At 48.5% G+C, this 15,426-nt stretch overlaps 1 protein-coding gene across 3 annotated transcripts in view; it reads right to left on the reverse strand.

Moving 5' to 3' along the window:
• The window catches only part of Ralgps1 (Ral GEF with PH domain and SH3 binding motif 1), a 245,190-nt gene that overhangs the window by 146,733 nt on the left and 83,031 nt on the right, over positions 1-15,426 (reverse strand). For all 3 annotated transcript variants that reach the window (XM_029474030.1, XM_029474029.1, XM_021182377.2), the window contains exon 5: positions 5,006-5,089. In XM_029474030.1, coding sequence (XP_029329890.1) covers positions 5,006-5,089 — 84 coding nt within the window. The remainder of the gene's footprint in view (positions 1-5,005; positions 5,090-15,426) is intronic.

The raw sequence follows: 15,426 nt of genomic DNA on the forward strand, positions 1-15,426 counted from the left end.
CAGGTCCCGCGTGATTGGACTGGAGCAGAAGCTGTGTTCCACTCACCAGAAGTCTCAAAATCCTGTGGCGGGTGTCGTGGGTAGCTGGCGGGTGTCAGCCGACCCTGCGCTCTAGGTACTCCGGTGCTGGTCAGGCCGGAAGAGCGACACTGAGTTTTTTCATCCATGAAGATGAAGCCCGTCCCTGCTGCCCCTCCCTGTTTCCTAACATCCGCTCTGATTACTTACATCAGTGCTTTGTAGCTTTCAACATATAAACCACATTTTGTAAAAATAAACACCTAAGTCTGTTTGAGTCCTGGTGTTACTACAAACAGTGCTTTCAACCTTCAGATCCCGATTGTTCACCGCTAGCACAACAAAAGCAACCCTCTGTGTGCAGTGAGTGCCTTGTACCCCTTGCTTGCGTGTGCATCAGTGCCAGGAGGGTTTGCAAAACTGATTTACTTTTTTATCTTTTTATGGACAATCAGGTCAACTGTGATAAAGACGCCTCAATTTCCTTCTCTTTCAACTGAATTCCTTTTATTGTTCCTGTCTTATTGTCTTACATAGAACAGTGCCAGAGCACCACATTGGCTTATTCCAGGCCTCAGGGGACATGCCCAGTGTCTTCCTGCTAACATCTCAGGGGACATGCCCAGTGTCTTCCTGCTAACATCTCAGGGGACATGCCCAGTGTTAAGGATCATCTGGGATTAAGGATGCTATGGATTCCTCAAAAGTCAAGGAAGTTCCCCTTTCTTATTTTTTAAATCATAAACACTAGATTTTGTTTCTTCTTCTCCTCCTCCTCTTTTCCCTCCTCCTGCTCTCCCTCCTCCTCTTTGTCCTTCTGCCTGTTAATACAGTGGTTACACTAAGTTTCTGAAAAGTTGAAAAGGCCATACATACATGGAATATCTGCCATATGGTCATGATGTAACTTATTGTTTTGATGGCATAGCTAGTACTCGGGGCTGTGTGGGTGTACAAGGTATCTCTTGGGAAATGCCACAGCAGTATTACAGATGAACAGAAAAGAATGTTTGTGGGTACAAAACCCTTTATTCAGTTAGTCATCCACAAATAAAACAAAACAAAAAGCAAATGAAGAGAGAAAAGGAAAAGCCCAGATTTAAAAACAGTGGACTGGGGAGCTTAGTGGTAATGTTACCTTGTAGGCAAGAGGACCTGAGTTCAAGTCCCCAGCACCCACATAAAAAGCTAGGGGTAGCTGGGAAGAGCTTCTTGAAGTAGGAGGATTGATGGAATTTACCAGCCAGCCTACTTGGTGAGTTTCAGGCCAATGAAAGACCTGGTCTCAAGGGGGTAGGAGGGGAAGAAAGGAAGAGGTGGACTCCAGCCAAGGAATGGCATTTGAGAGCAACCTCTGGCCTCCACATGCATAAAAGGGTAACTGTCTTCCTCGTCACTAAATTTTACCTTTCTCCATTAGCAACTATGACATTTCTGCAGATGAACGTGGCCTCCCATCCCACTGCCTCTCTGACTGCAGTAACCATCACCCCCAGCCTCTTCTGTCACCTCCTTCCTCACTGCTCAAGGCACCTATGTTCTTACCTTGACCCAAAGCCTCGAGACTTCGAGTCCTTCCTCTCCCCTCTCTTGCTGAGTCCCCTGTAGCCCTTTCTCCTCCTAGGCAGATTGTTCTTCCATTTGTCACTTACTCCTGCCCCTTAAGGAAGTCCCCTTGCCCCTCAACCCTTCCAGCTGTGTGCATGGACAGATTGCCCACATGTCCTCCCATGCTCGTACTTAAGTGTTGTGTGCTCTTTTACCTGGGCCACTATCAGCGCTTGGGGCTCTCTCACAGTCTTCGACAGTCAGCACGCTTTCCACCCCAATGCCCCCTTTGTCTCCAATCTTCCTCATACTGTACCTCTAGGCTGCCTGTAGCTGTGTCTCCCTTATGACAGCTCCCAGGACTTCCCTTTCCCATCTCCTCTAGGCCTTTGTCACACAGACCCTGCCTCTCCTTGCCTTTGGCTTTCCCCGGCATCCTGAACCCTTCCATTCAGACATGAGCCCCCTCAGGGGTTCGCCCACTTGAACAAAGGAAAGTACAACCAGCTTCCTGGATGTCACTGGCCCCTCCTTCCTCCCTTTATCTGCAGAGCTGCTGTGGCTGCATCACCTACTCTTCTGTCCACAGGTGCCCTACCTTGCTGTGTGTGTGGCTAAGACCCATGGGCTCTCTACCAGCTCTGCGCAGATCGCCTGAGCAGTCCTTCACTCAAGTGCACTTCCAGATTTGTCCTTCTGTCAAGTTCTTCCCACTTAGATTCCCTTACCCAGCATCCTTTGCAAACCTCACCCTCTGCCCATGACAAATGCCAGCAGTGTTCAGTTCTCAAGTCCCCTTGAACACACTGTAGCCCTCACACTCTGAAGCCTTAGCCTCTCCTTTTTACCGTACCTTCCTTGTAACCAGGTGCTCTGAGCCGCAGCACTTTCTCTCGGAAGCTAGTGACTCATTTCCTATGGGTCGAGTACAGTTCCTCATTTAATCTTCAAAGCCCACTTGGGATGATCCCCGAGGAAGATGAGTGTAGAAGCCAGAAGATGGTCCAATATCCCACAGCTATCGAGCCACGGCTAAGGCTCGCATCCAGCTCTGTCCCTGCATACACCTCAGAGCAGCTCTGAGCCCCCAAATCAAATGCAAGTGCATGTATGTGTACTTTCAGATGTGCCACTGTCAGATTCTCTCAGTAACACAAAGACCAAGGTAAACTCTATGGCACAGGGACACATCACAGACCTTGGATAAACCTGGCTAAGTTCTACCATCTTGCCGCTGTGTGAGAAAATCCTAAGGCGTTCCGATCCTAAGAGGAGCAGGCAGGCTGTGCAGGACACTTGGCACTGGGTTTCCAGTTTGGTCCCAGAATCCCGAATGCTCCGGCAGCTTCCTTCTCGCCTCCTGACCTTCAGGCTTTCCTTGCAGCCTCTGAAACATCTGCAGCCCACTATCTGTCAGATGCCCCTCTCTGTTACCCTTACAATAGCTCCTTAAAGTCAGTGTGTTGATATTCCTAGGTACCGGTGAGGAAATGGGGGCTCTGAAGAGGTCAGTGGCTTCTAGCTCTTATCTGGAGTCTAATAAGGTGTCTTGTCTTCATGTGGTTCAGTTCTACCCATAAGAAGACCAGTGAGCTCATCCAAAGACAGCAATCCCAGCCGTGGGCCAAGGCTGGCCTCTGGCCAGTTTTCAAGCCAGAGCTCCCAGGCTGTGTCCAGAAGCTGCTGGCTCTCTGTGAGCCTGCATTTCCTGGAGCATAATGTTTGAGAAAACATGGCTGGCTCACTGCATCCCTTGGTCTGAGATGGACACAATACAACCGCTTGCCACATGGGCTGTACTGCTCTTGCCAAGCTGACTTGGCTGCCCTGTGTAAAAAGCAGATTACAGAGTCCCCAAGGACCTACCCTCTGTGAGTTCCATGGCTGGCCCAAGGTGGAGGCTAGGTCGGCTCCCAATCAAAGATTACTGTTAAGGAAACTATGAATCCTCTGACAGTGTGTACACATCTGGCTTTTTCTCCTCCCCCCCCCCCACGTCATCGTCTTTTTTTGGTTTGGTTTGGTTTTGAGACAGGGTTTCTCCATGTAGCCAGGCTGTCCTAGAACTTGCTCTGTAGACCAGGCTGGCCTTGAACTCAGAAGTCCACCTGCCTCTGCCTCCCAAGTGCTGGGATTAAAGAAGTACACCACTACACTGGGCTTCTTTTCCTTTTTTAAAGAGTAAGCTCAGTTTGAAAGGAAAAGATTTACAGTACAAAGAGAAAGAAACACTTCTCAGCCCTCCCAGCAAAGAGGCAGTTATGCTGTGCTTGGCTCAAACAAACAAACAAACAAACAAACAAACAATTCATGCCTGCCCCAGCCTTGATCTTCAGGCTACAAGCCAGTGCTTGTCCAAGATGCCTGCTGCCCATGGATGGATGCAGAGGCAGCAGAAGACTAAGATGTTGAGCAACAGTGATGTACAGGGCCAGGCATTTCCGAGAGGGAAGGCCCAGATGAAACCAAGACTCCAAGGGAATGTGGGCCCCAGGACCCAGAGGGCTGGACACACAATTATGCAACCTTTAGGTCACTGTCCTCACTGGAAACCAGAAAAACAAGGGGAAAAAAACAAGAAGAATCCTGTGTGGACGTCTGGTTTGTGCAAAGGGAGCCGTGTGAGAGTTTCCTATCAAAGCACAGCACTGGAGGTTCCAGGGAGAAAGCAGAAGAGCTGGTCCCTGCAGCTGTTCCATTTGCCTCTGAGCTTCTTGTTTGTTCCCATGAGCCTAGATCTTTACACTGCAGGAGGAGGTAGCTCGTTATATTTGAAGCCAGAGTTCTGGCTAGATCAAGTCAGACTGCAGCATGTGGGGCCTGGTGGGTCAGGATACCAGGAAGTGCACCTCAAGCAGTGTCTCCTAAACACCCACTCACTGCATCACACGTGTTTCCCGAGGGTCCTTTACACAGGAGTCTGACATTGGCAAGATGGCAGGCTGGATGATAAGCAGGACAGACAAGTCCTCACAGAGACCACAGGACACACAAACCAAAGATAGTGGAACTGGGGGCCACACAGAGAAAAACAAAATGGTTGCAATGAGGTGTTTGATGGGTGCTCCCTGCAGAAGTGACACTCGAAGTTAAACAGGAAGGAAGAGTCCTGGGCCAAGAGCACAGGACATTGGTCAGAGGTATGGCAGAGAAGGCAGACCCAGGGGCTGGAGAAGAAAGGAGACAGAGAACTGAGGCAAGCTGGGAAGCCATGGCGAGATCCTCTGCCCAACCGCACGTAAATGCACAGAACCTGAGCTCCTGTGGAGAGGCTGCAGTACAGAAGTCAGCCTCACTTGCCTTGTGAACTACGCTGAGTAGCAGTGGGCAGTCAGGAAAGAGAACTGGGACCCAGGGCCAGGAGGCTGGGATTGACCCCTGAAGGGCTTTGGGCTCAGTGGGCTGCCATGAGGACAGATACTCCAGGGACGCTGCTTACCTGGTTGAACCTCCGGGTAAAGGCCACGACGTTGGGGGCAAGACTGTGTTTCTCCTTTTTACTCCATCCACAACTGGCCAACTCCTGGGAAGGAAGCAGAGTCAAGAGGAATTCAGTCAGGATGCAAAGTCATAGGGCATGTGCCTGGACTGTGAACATGGAGGTGGGCAGGGCTGTGGTCCTGGCTATGGCTAAGCTCACCAGGGAGGGGAGGGGCCACGTCTACAGGTGAGGGAGCAGCAGCAGGCTGAGAGGAAAGGCAGAAACACGGAGTACCCTACCCCACCACTGTACCCCATTTCCCAAGATTCTCTGCAAAAATATTTACTATTGTTGCTCTGCCAGCTTCTCTCTGGGACGTAGAGGCCTCTGTGCAATTCAGATTGTCTGAGAAGGGGGTCAATGCTTAACCCAACAGGACTCATCCCACCCTGGATAAAGCTCCAGGGCTCTAGGCTAGCTTAAGATTCAAATCTAGTTGAGGAATCTCAGATTCTGTTGGTCACACAGACATCCTTCATTCTTGCAATCTGGCAACTAGAGCTGCTTCTGGGACTGCCTGGGATTCTGCCCTGAAGCTACCCCTCCTACTTTTTCTACAGAGACAGGACAGAAAAGTGCCACCAGTGCAGAAGCATGTGTCCAATCTCCCAGAAGGCTTAGCAGCATGATTTGATAAATCAAAGTAGCTAAGTTTCACCTGCCAGTCACGTCAAGGCAGGCAAGCACAGGTCTAGTTTATCAACTTCCTACACTACTCGGCACGGCACGGGCTGTACACACACATGCCCCTCTTCTAACACTGCACGGGAGACCTCACACCTGCATGTGCTGTACACATCCCCTTCTCTGAACAAGCCACCTTTCAGTAAGCCAGAGTGCCCACCTCTACTGAGCTACAAGCATTCCCCTCTTAGAACAGTGGAGTACGCTTCTCCTGCCATTTAATGACCATTAAACAGAGAGATCCTATTAAATCACACTTCAGTTCTATCCAGCATGAGGCTGGGGGCCCAATCCAGCCTGAATTTGTTTGAGTACTGAAAGACCCACAACGTGAGGACTCCCCCACGTTCTGACTCAGGAGAGGCGACACCCCAAATCACACAAGAAACAGTCTTGCTGCAACTGCAAGAGGATTTTTATTCGAGAGCGTTCTCGGGCCCATGGTCATACACCACGCAGGGGTAGAGGACCATGGCGCCCCGAGTAGCTGTATAAGGGGGTATTTAAAGGAAGAAACCACAACTCAAGGAAGTGGGGAGGGCGTTGTTGGAAAAATACCAAAGATACCAGTTAAGAGTCANAAGGAAGTGTAAAGTCACAAGAGTCACAGAGAATACCTGGTAATTGTTTTGGTTAACTCTCAGTTTCTAAGAGCCCCTAACAATAGCACATTTGCATGGCAGTTTCCGACGTTGGTCAGGGTGACTTTCTTTGAATGAACACTCTTTGAACTCAGGAAGCAGGTAGGTGGAGGAAGGAATGTCGCTATCAAGGTATGATTAGCATACCTTGGAGCAATGAGTCACAAAGGTTACATTCCCAAGCCTCGACCTAAAGGCCTAGAATTTTGTTACTTCTTCAGTACCTAAACAATAAAGCAGAGGCATCCTCTGAGTGGACTTTCAGGGAGGACCCCTCATTTATCATCCCATGCCTGTACATAACGAGGCACACACGTGACTAAAACCAGAGGCATCATGGGAACATGTACAGGGTATAAAAGTTTACATAATTCAAGTTACATAATTCAAGCTCACCCATCAAATCAAAGAACCACCTATGCTATAGCCCTTAGCAACCATGCTCCTTCTCTTGAACCCCAACAGTAATCAGGGGCCTTGAGTTCCCTGCTCATGTGGCCGCTATCACTCTTGACAGCATGTCTCTTCCTGACATCCGCTATTACTTTGCACATAAAGTTTTCTTGCCGATTTTGCGATCTGTGTGAATAAGAGCCTAAGAACCTAGGACCCACCAAGACAATTCGGAGGTTATAAGAAGACCAAGGCAAGGCCATCAAACAAAGGCCCAGCATTCCCAGCCTGTGCTGTGGGGTGTCCTGACAGAGAAAGGGAGAAACTTTCTCTACCTAGACTTCTAAGACCTGCTGATTCCAACCAGGCCTCCACCATATTGGCCTTTTAAAAAAGTGTACAGCTGGAACAGCAAATGCTCATCAGGGTACCTCAGGACCCAGTGATGAGTCCCAGCAGGCACATGTGGGAAGCAAGTTATAACCAAACTGTAGCCTGTGTGACTGACAAAGGAACTGCCCTGGACATGGACATACAAGACCAATCAAGTCATACTGGGACACACTTCTTCCTGGCTGCCTCACATCTATAAACAGCCACTGTCAGCCCCATGAGACAGTGAGCCAGGACCTGGTCCAGTCTTTCTCAACCTCACAATTTTAGATCCCAAGTCTGAAAACAATTATCAACTAAGACTAGCATTTGACAGATGCCACTGGAGGTATCTCACACAGTGAGTGCTCACACAGGCCCTTTATGCAGGTTTTCTCATAAAAACCACTATCACATCCTATTTTAATTGGAGCTAAGTATTCATTCTCCAGAATGAATGCCATGACTCTACTTCTCAAAATCACTCCTAAATGAATCTCTTGGTGCCCTAGGTTTCACCTGTTTGCTGTCCACACCTTGTCTGAAATGTGTACCTGGATTCATTTCCAGTGCTCAGTTCACCTGCCTCAATGAAATTTACTCCCACTGTGCTGCACACACCATTAAGCACACAGTAGAGGGATTTTAATCCAGCAGTATGGCTGCTCTGACAAAGGATCATATCCAAAGACCTTCTAGGTCTATGTGATCCAACTGGAATGCAGACACCCTCTGGATTACAGTATGATCTGGCTGGAATACAGACACACCCTTAGTACACACCATTAATCCTAACGATGAAAGTAGGGTTATAGAAGGAAGCAACTGTGTTTGAAAGTGGCATCTAGTTGAGGAGCAGACAAAGTGATGAATCAGAGAAAGATCTGAAAGAATGAGTCAGAGATAGAATATGCCCAACTCACACAAGAACAGCAGGAAGAGGGGCTATTTAAGAACAAGGAGAGAGAAAAAAGGTATCTGGTGGGCAGGGTGTGTCTATGGCAGTTTTACCAGGACAGTTTTACAGAAACAGGTTGCAGAGAGAACAAACTAGACACAGGTGAAGACAGAACAAGCCAGAGAATGAGAAGGAGCCCGAAGATTAGACCATATTGCCAAAGTTAGTATGAAGCCAGGCAGAGCAATTCAGTTAGAAGCCAAGAGAAGCCAGGATGAATCAGTCAGCTTGGAGAGAAGTTTGAGCTAGAACAGTTTGAGTTGAAGCAGACAGCAAGCACTCAGAAAGATCTAAAGAGGGAGTTTATTGAGCAGTCAGCATCTGAGATGACAATTACATCTGGATCGTTTATTCAGCAGTCAACCTCTGAGATGACAATTACATCGGCAAGTAAAAGCCACTTTTACAGCACATATTAGATTACTGCCCTGCTACAGTTGTCAGGGCAAAGACCTCTCACTCCTGGGGACCCCAAGTCAATGCTAAGAAATTGCAGATTTAATCAAATATAAAACTTGTCCTTTTAAATACTGTTCAGGAATTAGATTGCTTAGTATCTAATCTCTGATGGTGTTTCCCTCCATGTTTCCTGCATTCAAAACTAAACAGCAGTAGCAGTAAATGTGTGTATGCCTGGTAAGGGTGTATGTGCACATGCATGGGTATGTGTGTGTTTAATTCAGACTCTATGTTCTTATTTCTGCACCATGACAATCTGGGAAGACATCTAGAAAGGAGGTGGTATAGAACCAGCCCTGACCCTGGCTGTCCATACCCCAGTAGCATGGTATCTATCTCTGTTAAATTTCTATTGCCCTAGGATATAGGAACAAGGAGTGCCTAGGTCCTGTGGGCACTTGACATGGAGATCTTCCCCAGAGATGGGGTACATACTGCAGTGAGGGTGGCAGGAGCTCTGCTCAGCAGCAGCCCCAACACCAAGTGTCTCCTTCCCTCTCCTTTCCCACTACTGTTTTGAAATGGCTTCTGTTTCTCTTTTCACCTATGTCATACAGGCAAGAATCAAGGAAGGTGCTTTACACATCGACTCGGAGTTGATTCTGTTTGAATATTCTGAGGCCTTGACTTAAACACTGGTGTTTGGTGGAGGGGGTGGAGTTATCTGGCAGTTCTCCAGGGAGCCTTGTGCATCAGGAGACAGGATACCTTTCAGATAAAACCTCATGGGACTGGAAAGATGGATCAGTGGTTAAGAGCACTGGTTGCTCTTCTAGAGGTCTTGAGTTCAATTCCTAGCAATCACATGGTGGCTCACAACCATTTGTAATGGAATCTGATGCCCTCTTCTGGCATGCAAGTGTACATGCAGATAGAGCATGTATGAGTATACATAAAGCAAATAAACACATCTTTTAAAAAAAAAAAAAAGTTTTAAACCTCCACTATGTCTGAGAGGTGCTTTGACAGCCTGCATTGAGCAAAAAAACCTCAAGTAGAAAGGCCTTACTCTGAATCCCAGTCCTGCCACCCTGTCACCAGGGTCCTAGGCATCGGTTCCATCCCTAAGGATGCTGTGGATGTTGGCAATCTCCCTGTGGGGAGGGAGGAGGAAGGTCCTGGAGCAGGATGGTAGCACCCTGGGTATGCAGCCTGGCCTACAGCATGCATCTCAGTGACTCTGAGGGGATGAGGTCTGAGAGCTCCTTGGCACCTCCCAACCTCGGCACAGAAGGATTTATCAAGATGTCAGGCGCAATCAGCCCATTCTAGCTACACTAAGCCACTCTCTGGGCCAACCTCTTTGGCGTTCTTCCTCTTCTGTGTTTGGCCTTACAGGATTACAAGAGATTCCATCTGTGTGAACTGCAGTTGGAAAATGTGAAGGAACAGAACAAAACTCTTCCAGTCACCGAGGCCTAAAAGGGCCCACGCTACAGAACTAATTTCACTGTGATCAAGTTAACCTGACCAAAGGAGACAAGGCTGCTTCTAATAGAAAAGTGATCTGGGTTGAGGCTGGGAAGGTCTGGCAGCTCTAAATCCTGGATAAGTCAGGGCTGGCATGCTCCTCCCAACGCCCTAGACCTACAGAGCATCTAGGCTGGCTAGCTCGGACTCTGAGCTGAGGTCAAAAGTGTGTGAAAGGAGGCTAAGAGTACCTGGGTCTTGTCTTCTGTCATGCAGATTCCCTGAGTCCACCAGCAACAGAAGCTGAGAGGAGGAGCTGTGAGCCACTGCAGGTCTCCCTGAGACTACATCCAGAGGCCACACAAGCTGGCCCCATACCCTAACTCAGTTTTCCCAGAGACATCCTCTTCTCACTCCCCTTCCTGCTGCATGTTGTGTGCATTAAGCCTCACTCACTAATAATAATATCAGATGTTTGGCACACACCACCTATCTCTTCCAGCCCCCTTCCTTCTCTCTCCTCCATAGCAGACCATCCTAAACTGTCTTCCCTCTCCCTCCTGCCTTCCTCATGCCCTGATCTCCTGCCACTGGTCTCTCCTTTAGCAATGTCAGCTCCTGACTGGGACACCACGGCCCTGAACCCCATGAACCCTCTGAATGACCATGTCTTTGCCTGACTGTCCTTGTCCTCAGTCCCATCTTCCAGACACTGTTTTCCGAGTGGCCCCAGCCCCAGCTGGGTCTGTGCGTGCTTCCCGTCTATATCCTGCTGCTTGCCTGTTGATCACACGCATGCCATGGGCTTCAGTCCTGTGCTGGCCACGTTCCTGTCCTGAGCTCAACCAAGCCTCCATGTTCCTTGATGTATATACCTCCTTTGGTTCCCACGAAGCACCTCAGTTTCTGCAGAGCCAGACCCAAAGGGCGTGTCTACATAGCTGCCATAAACAAAAACCTCAGCACCATGGGATTCATTTACACATCCCTTTTGCCAGTCAAAGGCAAATGTTTATTACTAGCACTGTGGATGGAAAGATCTCTAACTGGCACAAAGACAACTTCCTTTTAACATCCTCACCTGTGTACATTCTTAGCAACAGTAATAGTCAACACTGGTCTTCGCTCATCTGACACAGCATCTCTGAGCCCCACTGTGGAAGGCGAGCCCCACCAGCTTTGTGCTTAGGGCTCTGTAAATCAGACACCTAACATGCCCTAAGAAAAGAGAAACTCTGAGCACAGAGCAATGAGGTAATCTCTGAAAGAGGCATCTTGGGGAAGGGTGACATTGTCCCTGATGACTCCCCCGCCCCCATGGCATCTTGGCCTCCAGGCCATCGGAGGCTAGTATCAACATGTGGCCCTCCAAGTGTGGCTTAGTTCCAACTTCAGGCTTCTCTAACTCTCTCACACTCTTCTCTAACTCTTCGCACACTTTCTCGGCATGTCCACACGGAAAACACGTCACCTCAAGGAAGAGTAACTGGCTCAGACCTCTAGGACCACCATGAGTCTGGCAGCAGTCACAGGCACCATGCCACCTCTATGAGCCACTACAAGCTTTATCCTGCCTCATCTCAGCCCACCTTCTGGCAGAGTAAAAACAAAGACCACAAAGACAAAGAGAAAACCTGCCAGGTTCATTCATGGAGTTTTCAGAGGAGCTAGCAGACAAACGCCAGGAGGCCACTGAGTAGTGGGAGCAAGGGCCAGTGTCAACAGGGATGGGGTCTGACTGAGGAAGAGGGCGCATTAGAGCCAGCCTCTGCTAGAGGGGTAAGATGGGTTCATGAGACAGACAAGCAACAGAGGGGCCAGCAAGACCCTGAGTACAGGCCTTGCTGCCCACAGGAAATCATCTTCATAGAGGTGTACAGATGAGGAATGTCAGAGCTCCCAGGAGACACTCTGACTGATGCTAGGCAGAGAGCTGCCCTTACTCTCAGGAGTAAGTGCTGAGAGCATGCGCATCACAGAAAGGCTGGCCAGTACAGTGGTTAGGAAACTAACCGTACCTGCTGACACCTTCTCCCTATGGCCCAGGACAAGTCACTAAGTCTCCATGCCTGTCTTTACTTAAGTCATCTGAAAATGGCCCCGAATCTCTAGCTATGTACCGTGAAAACAGCCCTGAGAGTAGAACTTGCCATAGGGCTAGATAAGCCAGTGTTTGTATGTGTTTGGAACAAAGACTGGCACTTTCAACCTGGTGACTAAATTAATGAAACAACACTCCCAAGAAGAGGAACAATAGACAGGTCCTAGGTTAAGAGTCTGAGGGGTTATGAGGGCCCAGGTCTGCTGGCATGAGCTGCAGGATTTCCTAGGCGCGCGCTGCAGGCCCGCAGATGGGCGAGATGCCTCGAGCATGCCAACTCTGCATCTTGCAACTGCTCTAGGCCATCAAGCACATCGCCATCTCACACCCTCACTGCTGCTCTGAGCTCTGGCCTGTAAGGAGAAGAGCATGTAACAAGCAGGCAGCTGACCTGTCCAGCAGCAGGCAGACAGGGTAGCAAGACTCCATCCTTACCTAAGCCAAGGGAGGGCTACTGAAGTCCACAGGGGCTCCAGCAAGTATGGGGCAGTCAGGCTGCCACTCCCTACTGAACAGGACAGTCACTTTGGCTATGCTGTACCCTGATGACTTTATTTTGTAAAACAGAGGTTTTCTCTGTTTTGAGTTCAAATGCCAAGGCAGTTTGACCTCACAACTGGTTTGCACAAGAAACAAACCACTATCGGCCCAGCAGCAGAAATGGGGCACAGACTCATTTACATAAAATACTACCACCTACCAATATATCAAATTAAATCAGGAATACATAGACATATCAAAACCTTCCAGAAATTAGACCTGTGAACTTATCAAATATCTCAGACCAGAAGATGATGCAATCCCCCTGTCCTGGGTCATATAGAAGGTTCACACACCACTGGGTGTAACTGTCCATCTTCCATTGGAACTTGACTGGCTTAGCTCCGCCTAGACTGGGCAATGTCTGTGGTGGGTGTGTCCAGAGGTTTAACAGAGATAAGGAAGCCTATACCAACCCATGGGCTGAAGCCCTAGACTAAACAGAAGGGAAAGGAAGAGAGCCAGCTGAGTATTACTTCTCAGTTTCTAGACTGATTGACGACATCAACCAGGCCACTCCCACGCCTTCCCACCTTAACGGATGACATTCTTCTGAACTGTAATACTGAATAAATCTGTCCTCCTGCGGTCACACCGTCACCTGACCATCGGGTGTCTGCACCACATAATCAATAAGCAGTGCACTCCCAACTCTGTCCCCAGGGTTTCAACTTGATACGAACAGGATATCCCTGTCGAAGTTGGCTCACTAAATGCACCCTCAGCCCCGCACTTCCAACTCTAAGACTGGGTCATGCCTTCTCTGATCCACTGGCAATGACTCCTTTGTCTGTGGCTGCTATCTACTTCTGCCTTAAGTAAGGCCCTCTGTGGTTCTTGTGTAGTCTCTCTGTCTCTGTTCCACTGTCTCTCTCTCAATCTCTCTCTCTCTCTCTCTCTCTCTCTCTCTCNCACACACACACACACACAGAGAGAGAGAGAGAGAGAGAGAGAGAGAGAGAGAAACATGTGACCTGAGAGTTAATAATTAAGATTAGAATAGAAGACCCTAGGCCCATTGGACTTGCAAACTTTATATGCCCCAATACAGGGGAATGCCAGGGCCAAAAGAATGGGAATGGGTGGGTAGGGAAGTGGGGGCGGGGTATGGGGGACTTTTGGGATAGCATTGGAAATGTAATTGAGGAAAATACGTAATTAAAAAAAAAAAAGAATGTTAAAAAAAAAAAAAAAAAAAAAAAAAATAGAAGACCCTGTGCTTGGCAGTGGCCTTGTCTGCCAAGTGAATCAATAGTTTTTAGTGACAATGAAATTGATATCACCTGTGATTTTCTTGTTACTCAATGAATTCTGATATTTGGAAAGACACAAACATGTTCACCGTTTTCCAACAAATTATATTCATATGACAAGGTGACATTCAGACACCCAGACAGCTGGGTGACAGGCCATAACTTACCATGGCAGTGCCTAGGCAAGGGCTTCTAAGGGCCTCAGCATGCGTCAGAGCTGACTCAGGGATCTACCAAGCCAGAAAGGGGCATGTGGCCTCTGGCTGCAAAGGCTGAATATAAAAGATAAAAGGGATTTTAGTCATGAGCTAACAGCTCTCCCAGGAGCAGGGATTCAGTGCAAACAGCAGTGTTTTACCGTGTACCAAATGCCCCACGGGCTCTGGCAGGCACATCTGCATGTTACCTACTGAGTCTACATGGTGATACGGGCTTAGTGTCCACTTGGATAGACAAGGCTCAGAGAGACTGCCTAAGGTCACGACTAGTAGGGAGTGAAACTAGTACTGACCAGGTCCCCATCGACGGAGAGGGCACATCCAGAGCCACATGACTGCCCAGCTCTCAACACAGTAGGAGGAGTTATCTACATGGACATTGTCCACGTAAGTCTGAGTCTTTCTCAGCTGTCATGATCACTGAGACCAGCTGTAGTCAAGGGTGAGAGAGCAAAGGCTTAGTCTGTCACTGAAATTGGGTTTCTGCCTATCACCTGTCCTCGTGATAAACCATGGACAGATACCCCTACACTTAATCCAAAGCAGGCAACACATATGAGTGACACATTGCTCCTACAAGGCCTGATATGGCCCAGGAGGAAAAGCTTACAGGAAAGATAAACTCAAGCTGCCAAGAGAGTGGGGATGGAAGGGCCCTAACCATCAATGAGTAACTCCACAGGATCTCTGAAAATCAGTGTGTGTGTGTGTGTGTGTGTGTGTTCTAACCTGGAACAGAGCCCCTAGGTAGCCTATGGCAGGAGAGGCTACAGAGGTGATCTCAGCATCAAAGATGATGATGAAACTTGGGCAGAGGACAAGGCTCGGACAGCATAGTCATCAGGGGAAAGAGGGTAGAGAGGTTGAGGTTTCCCTCTGGCACTCTCTCCAGACTTGCTGGCATCTGGGGTTCTATGCCCTGGAAGCCCATCAATCTGACCTGCTTTTATGCAGGAGGGGTATAGTTCAGTGTCCTGCCCTGGCCACACAGAAGAGAAAGAATATGCGCAGCTACAACCAGATAAAGAAGTAAACCCACAACAGCCAAGTAAAAGACCAGGGCAACAAAAACCTAACCACAGAGCAGAGGGGAAATTCAAAGATAAGATGCTACTATAAGAAAACACAGTCAGACCCCGGTGGCACACGCCTTTAATCCCAGGAGTCAGCAGGCAGAGGCAGGCAGATTTATTTGAATTTGAGGCCAGCCTGGTCTACAAAGTGAGTTCCAGGACAGCCAGGTCTACATAGAGAAGCCCTGTCTGGAAAAAAAACAGAAAGATAAGAAAATCATAGAGGACTAAAAATTCAGAACATTTTTAATTTGGTAATATTAAAAAAAAAAAAAAA

The sequence above is a fragment of the Mus caroli genome, chromosome 2 (assembly GCF_900094665.2).
Source record: "Mus caroli chromosome 2, CAROLI_EIJ_v1.1, whole genome shotgun sequence".
NCBI classification, from domain to species: domain Eukaryota; kingdom Metazoa; phylum Chordata; class Mammalia; order Rodentia; family Muridae; genus Mus; species Mus caroli.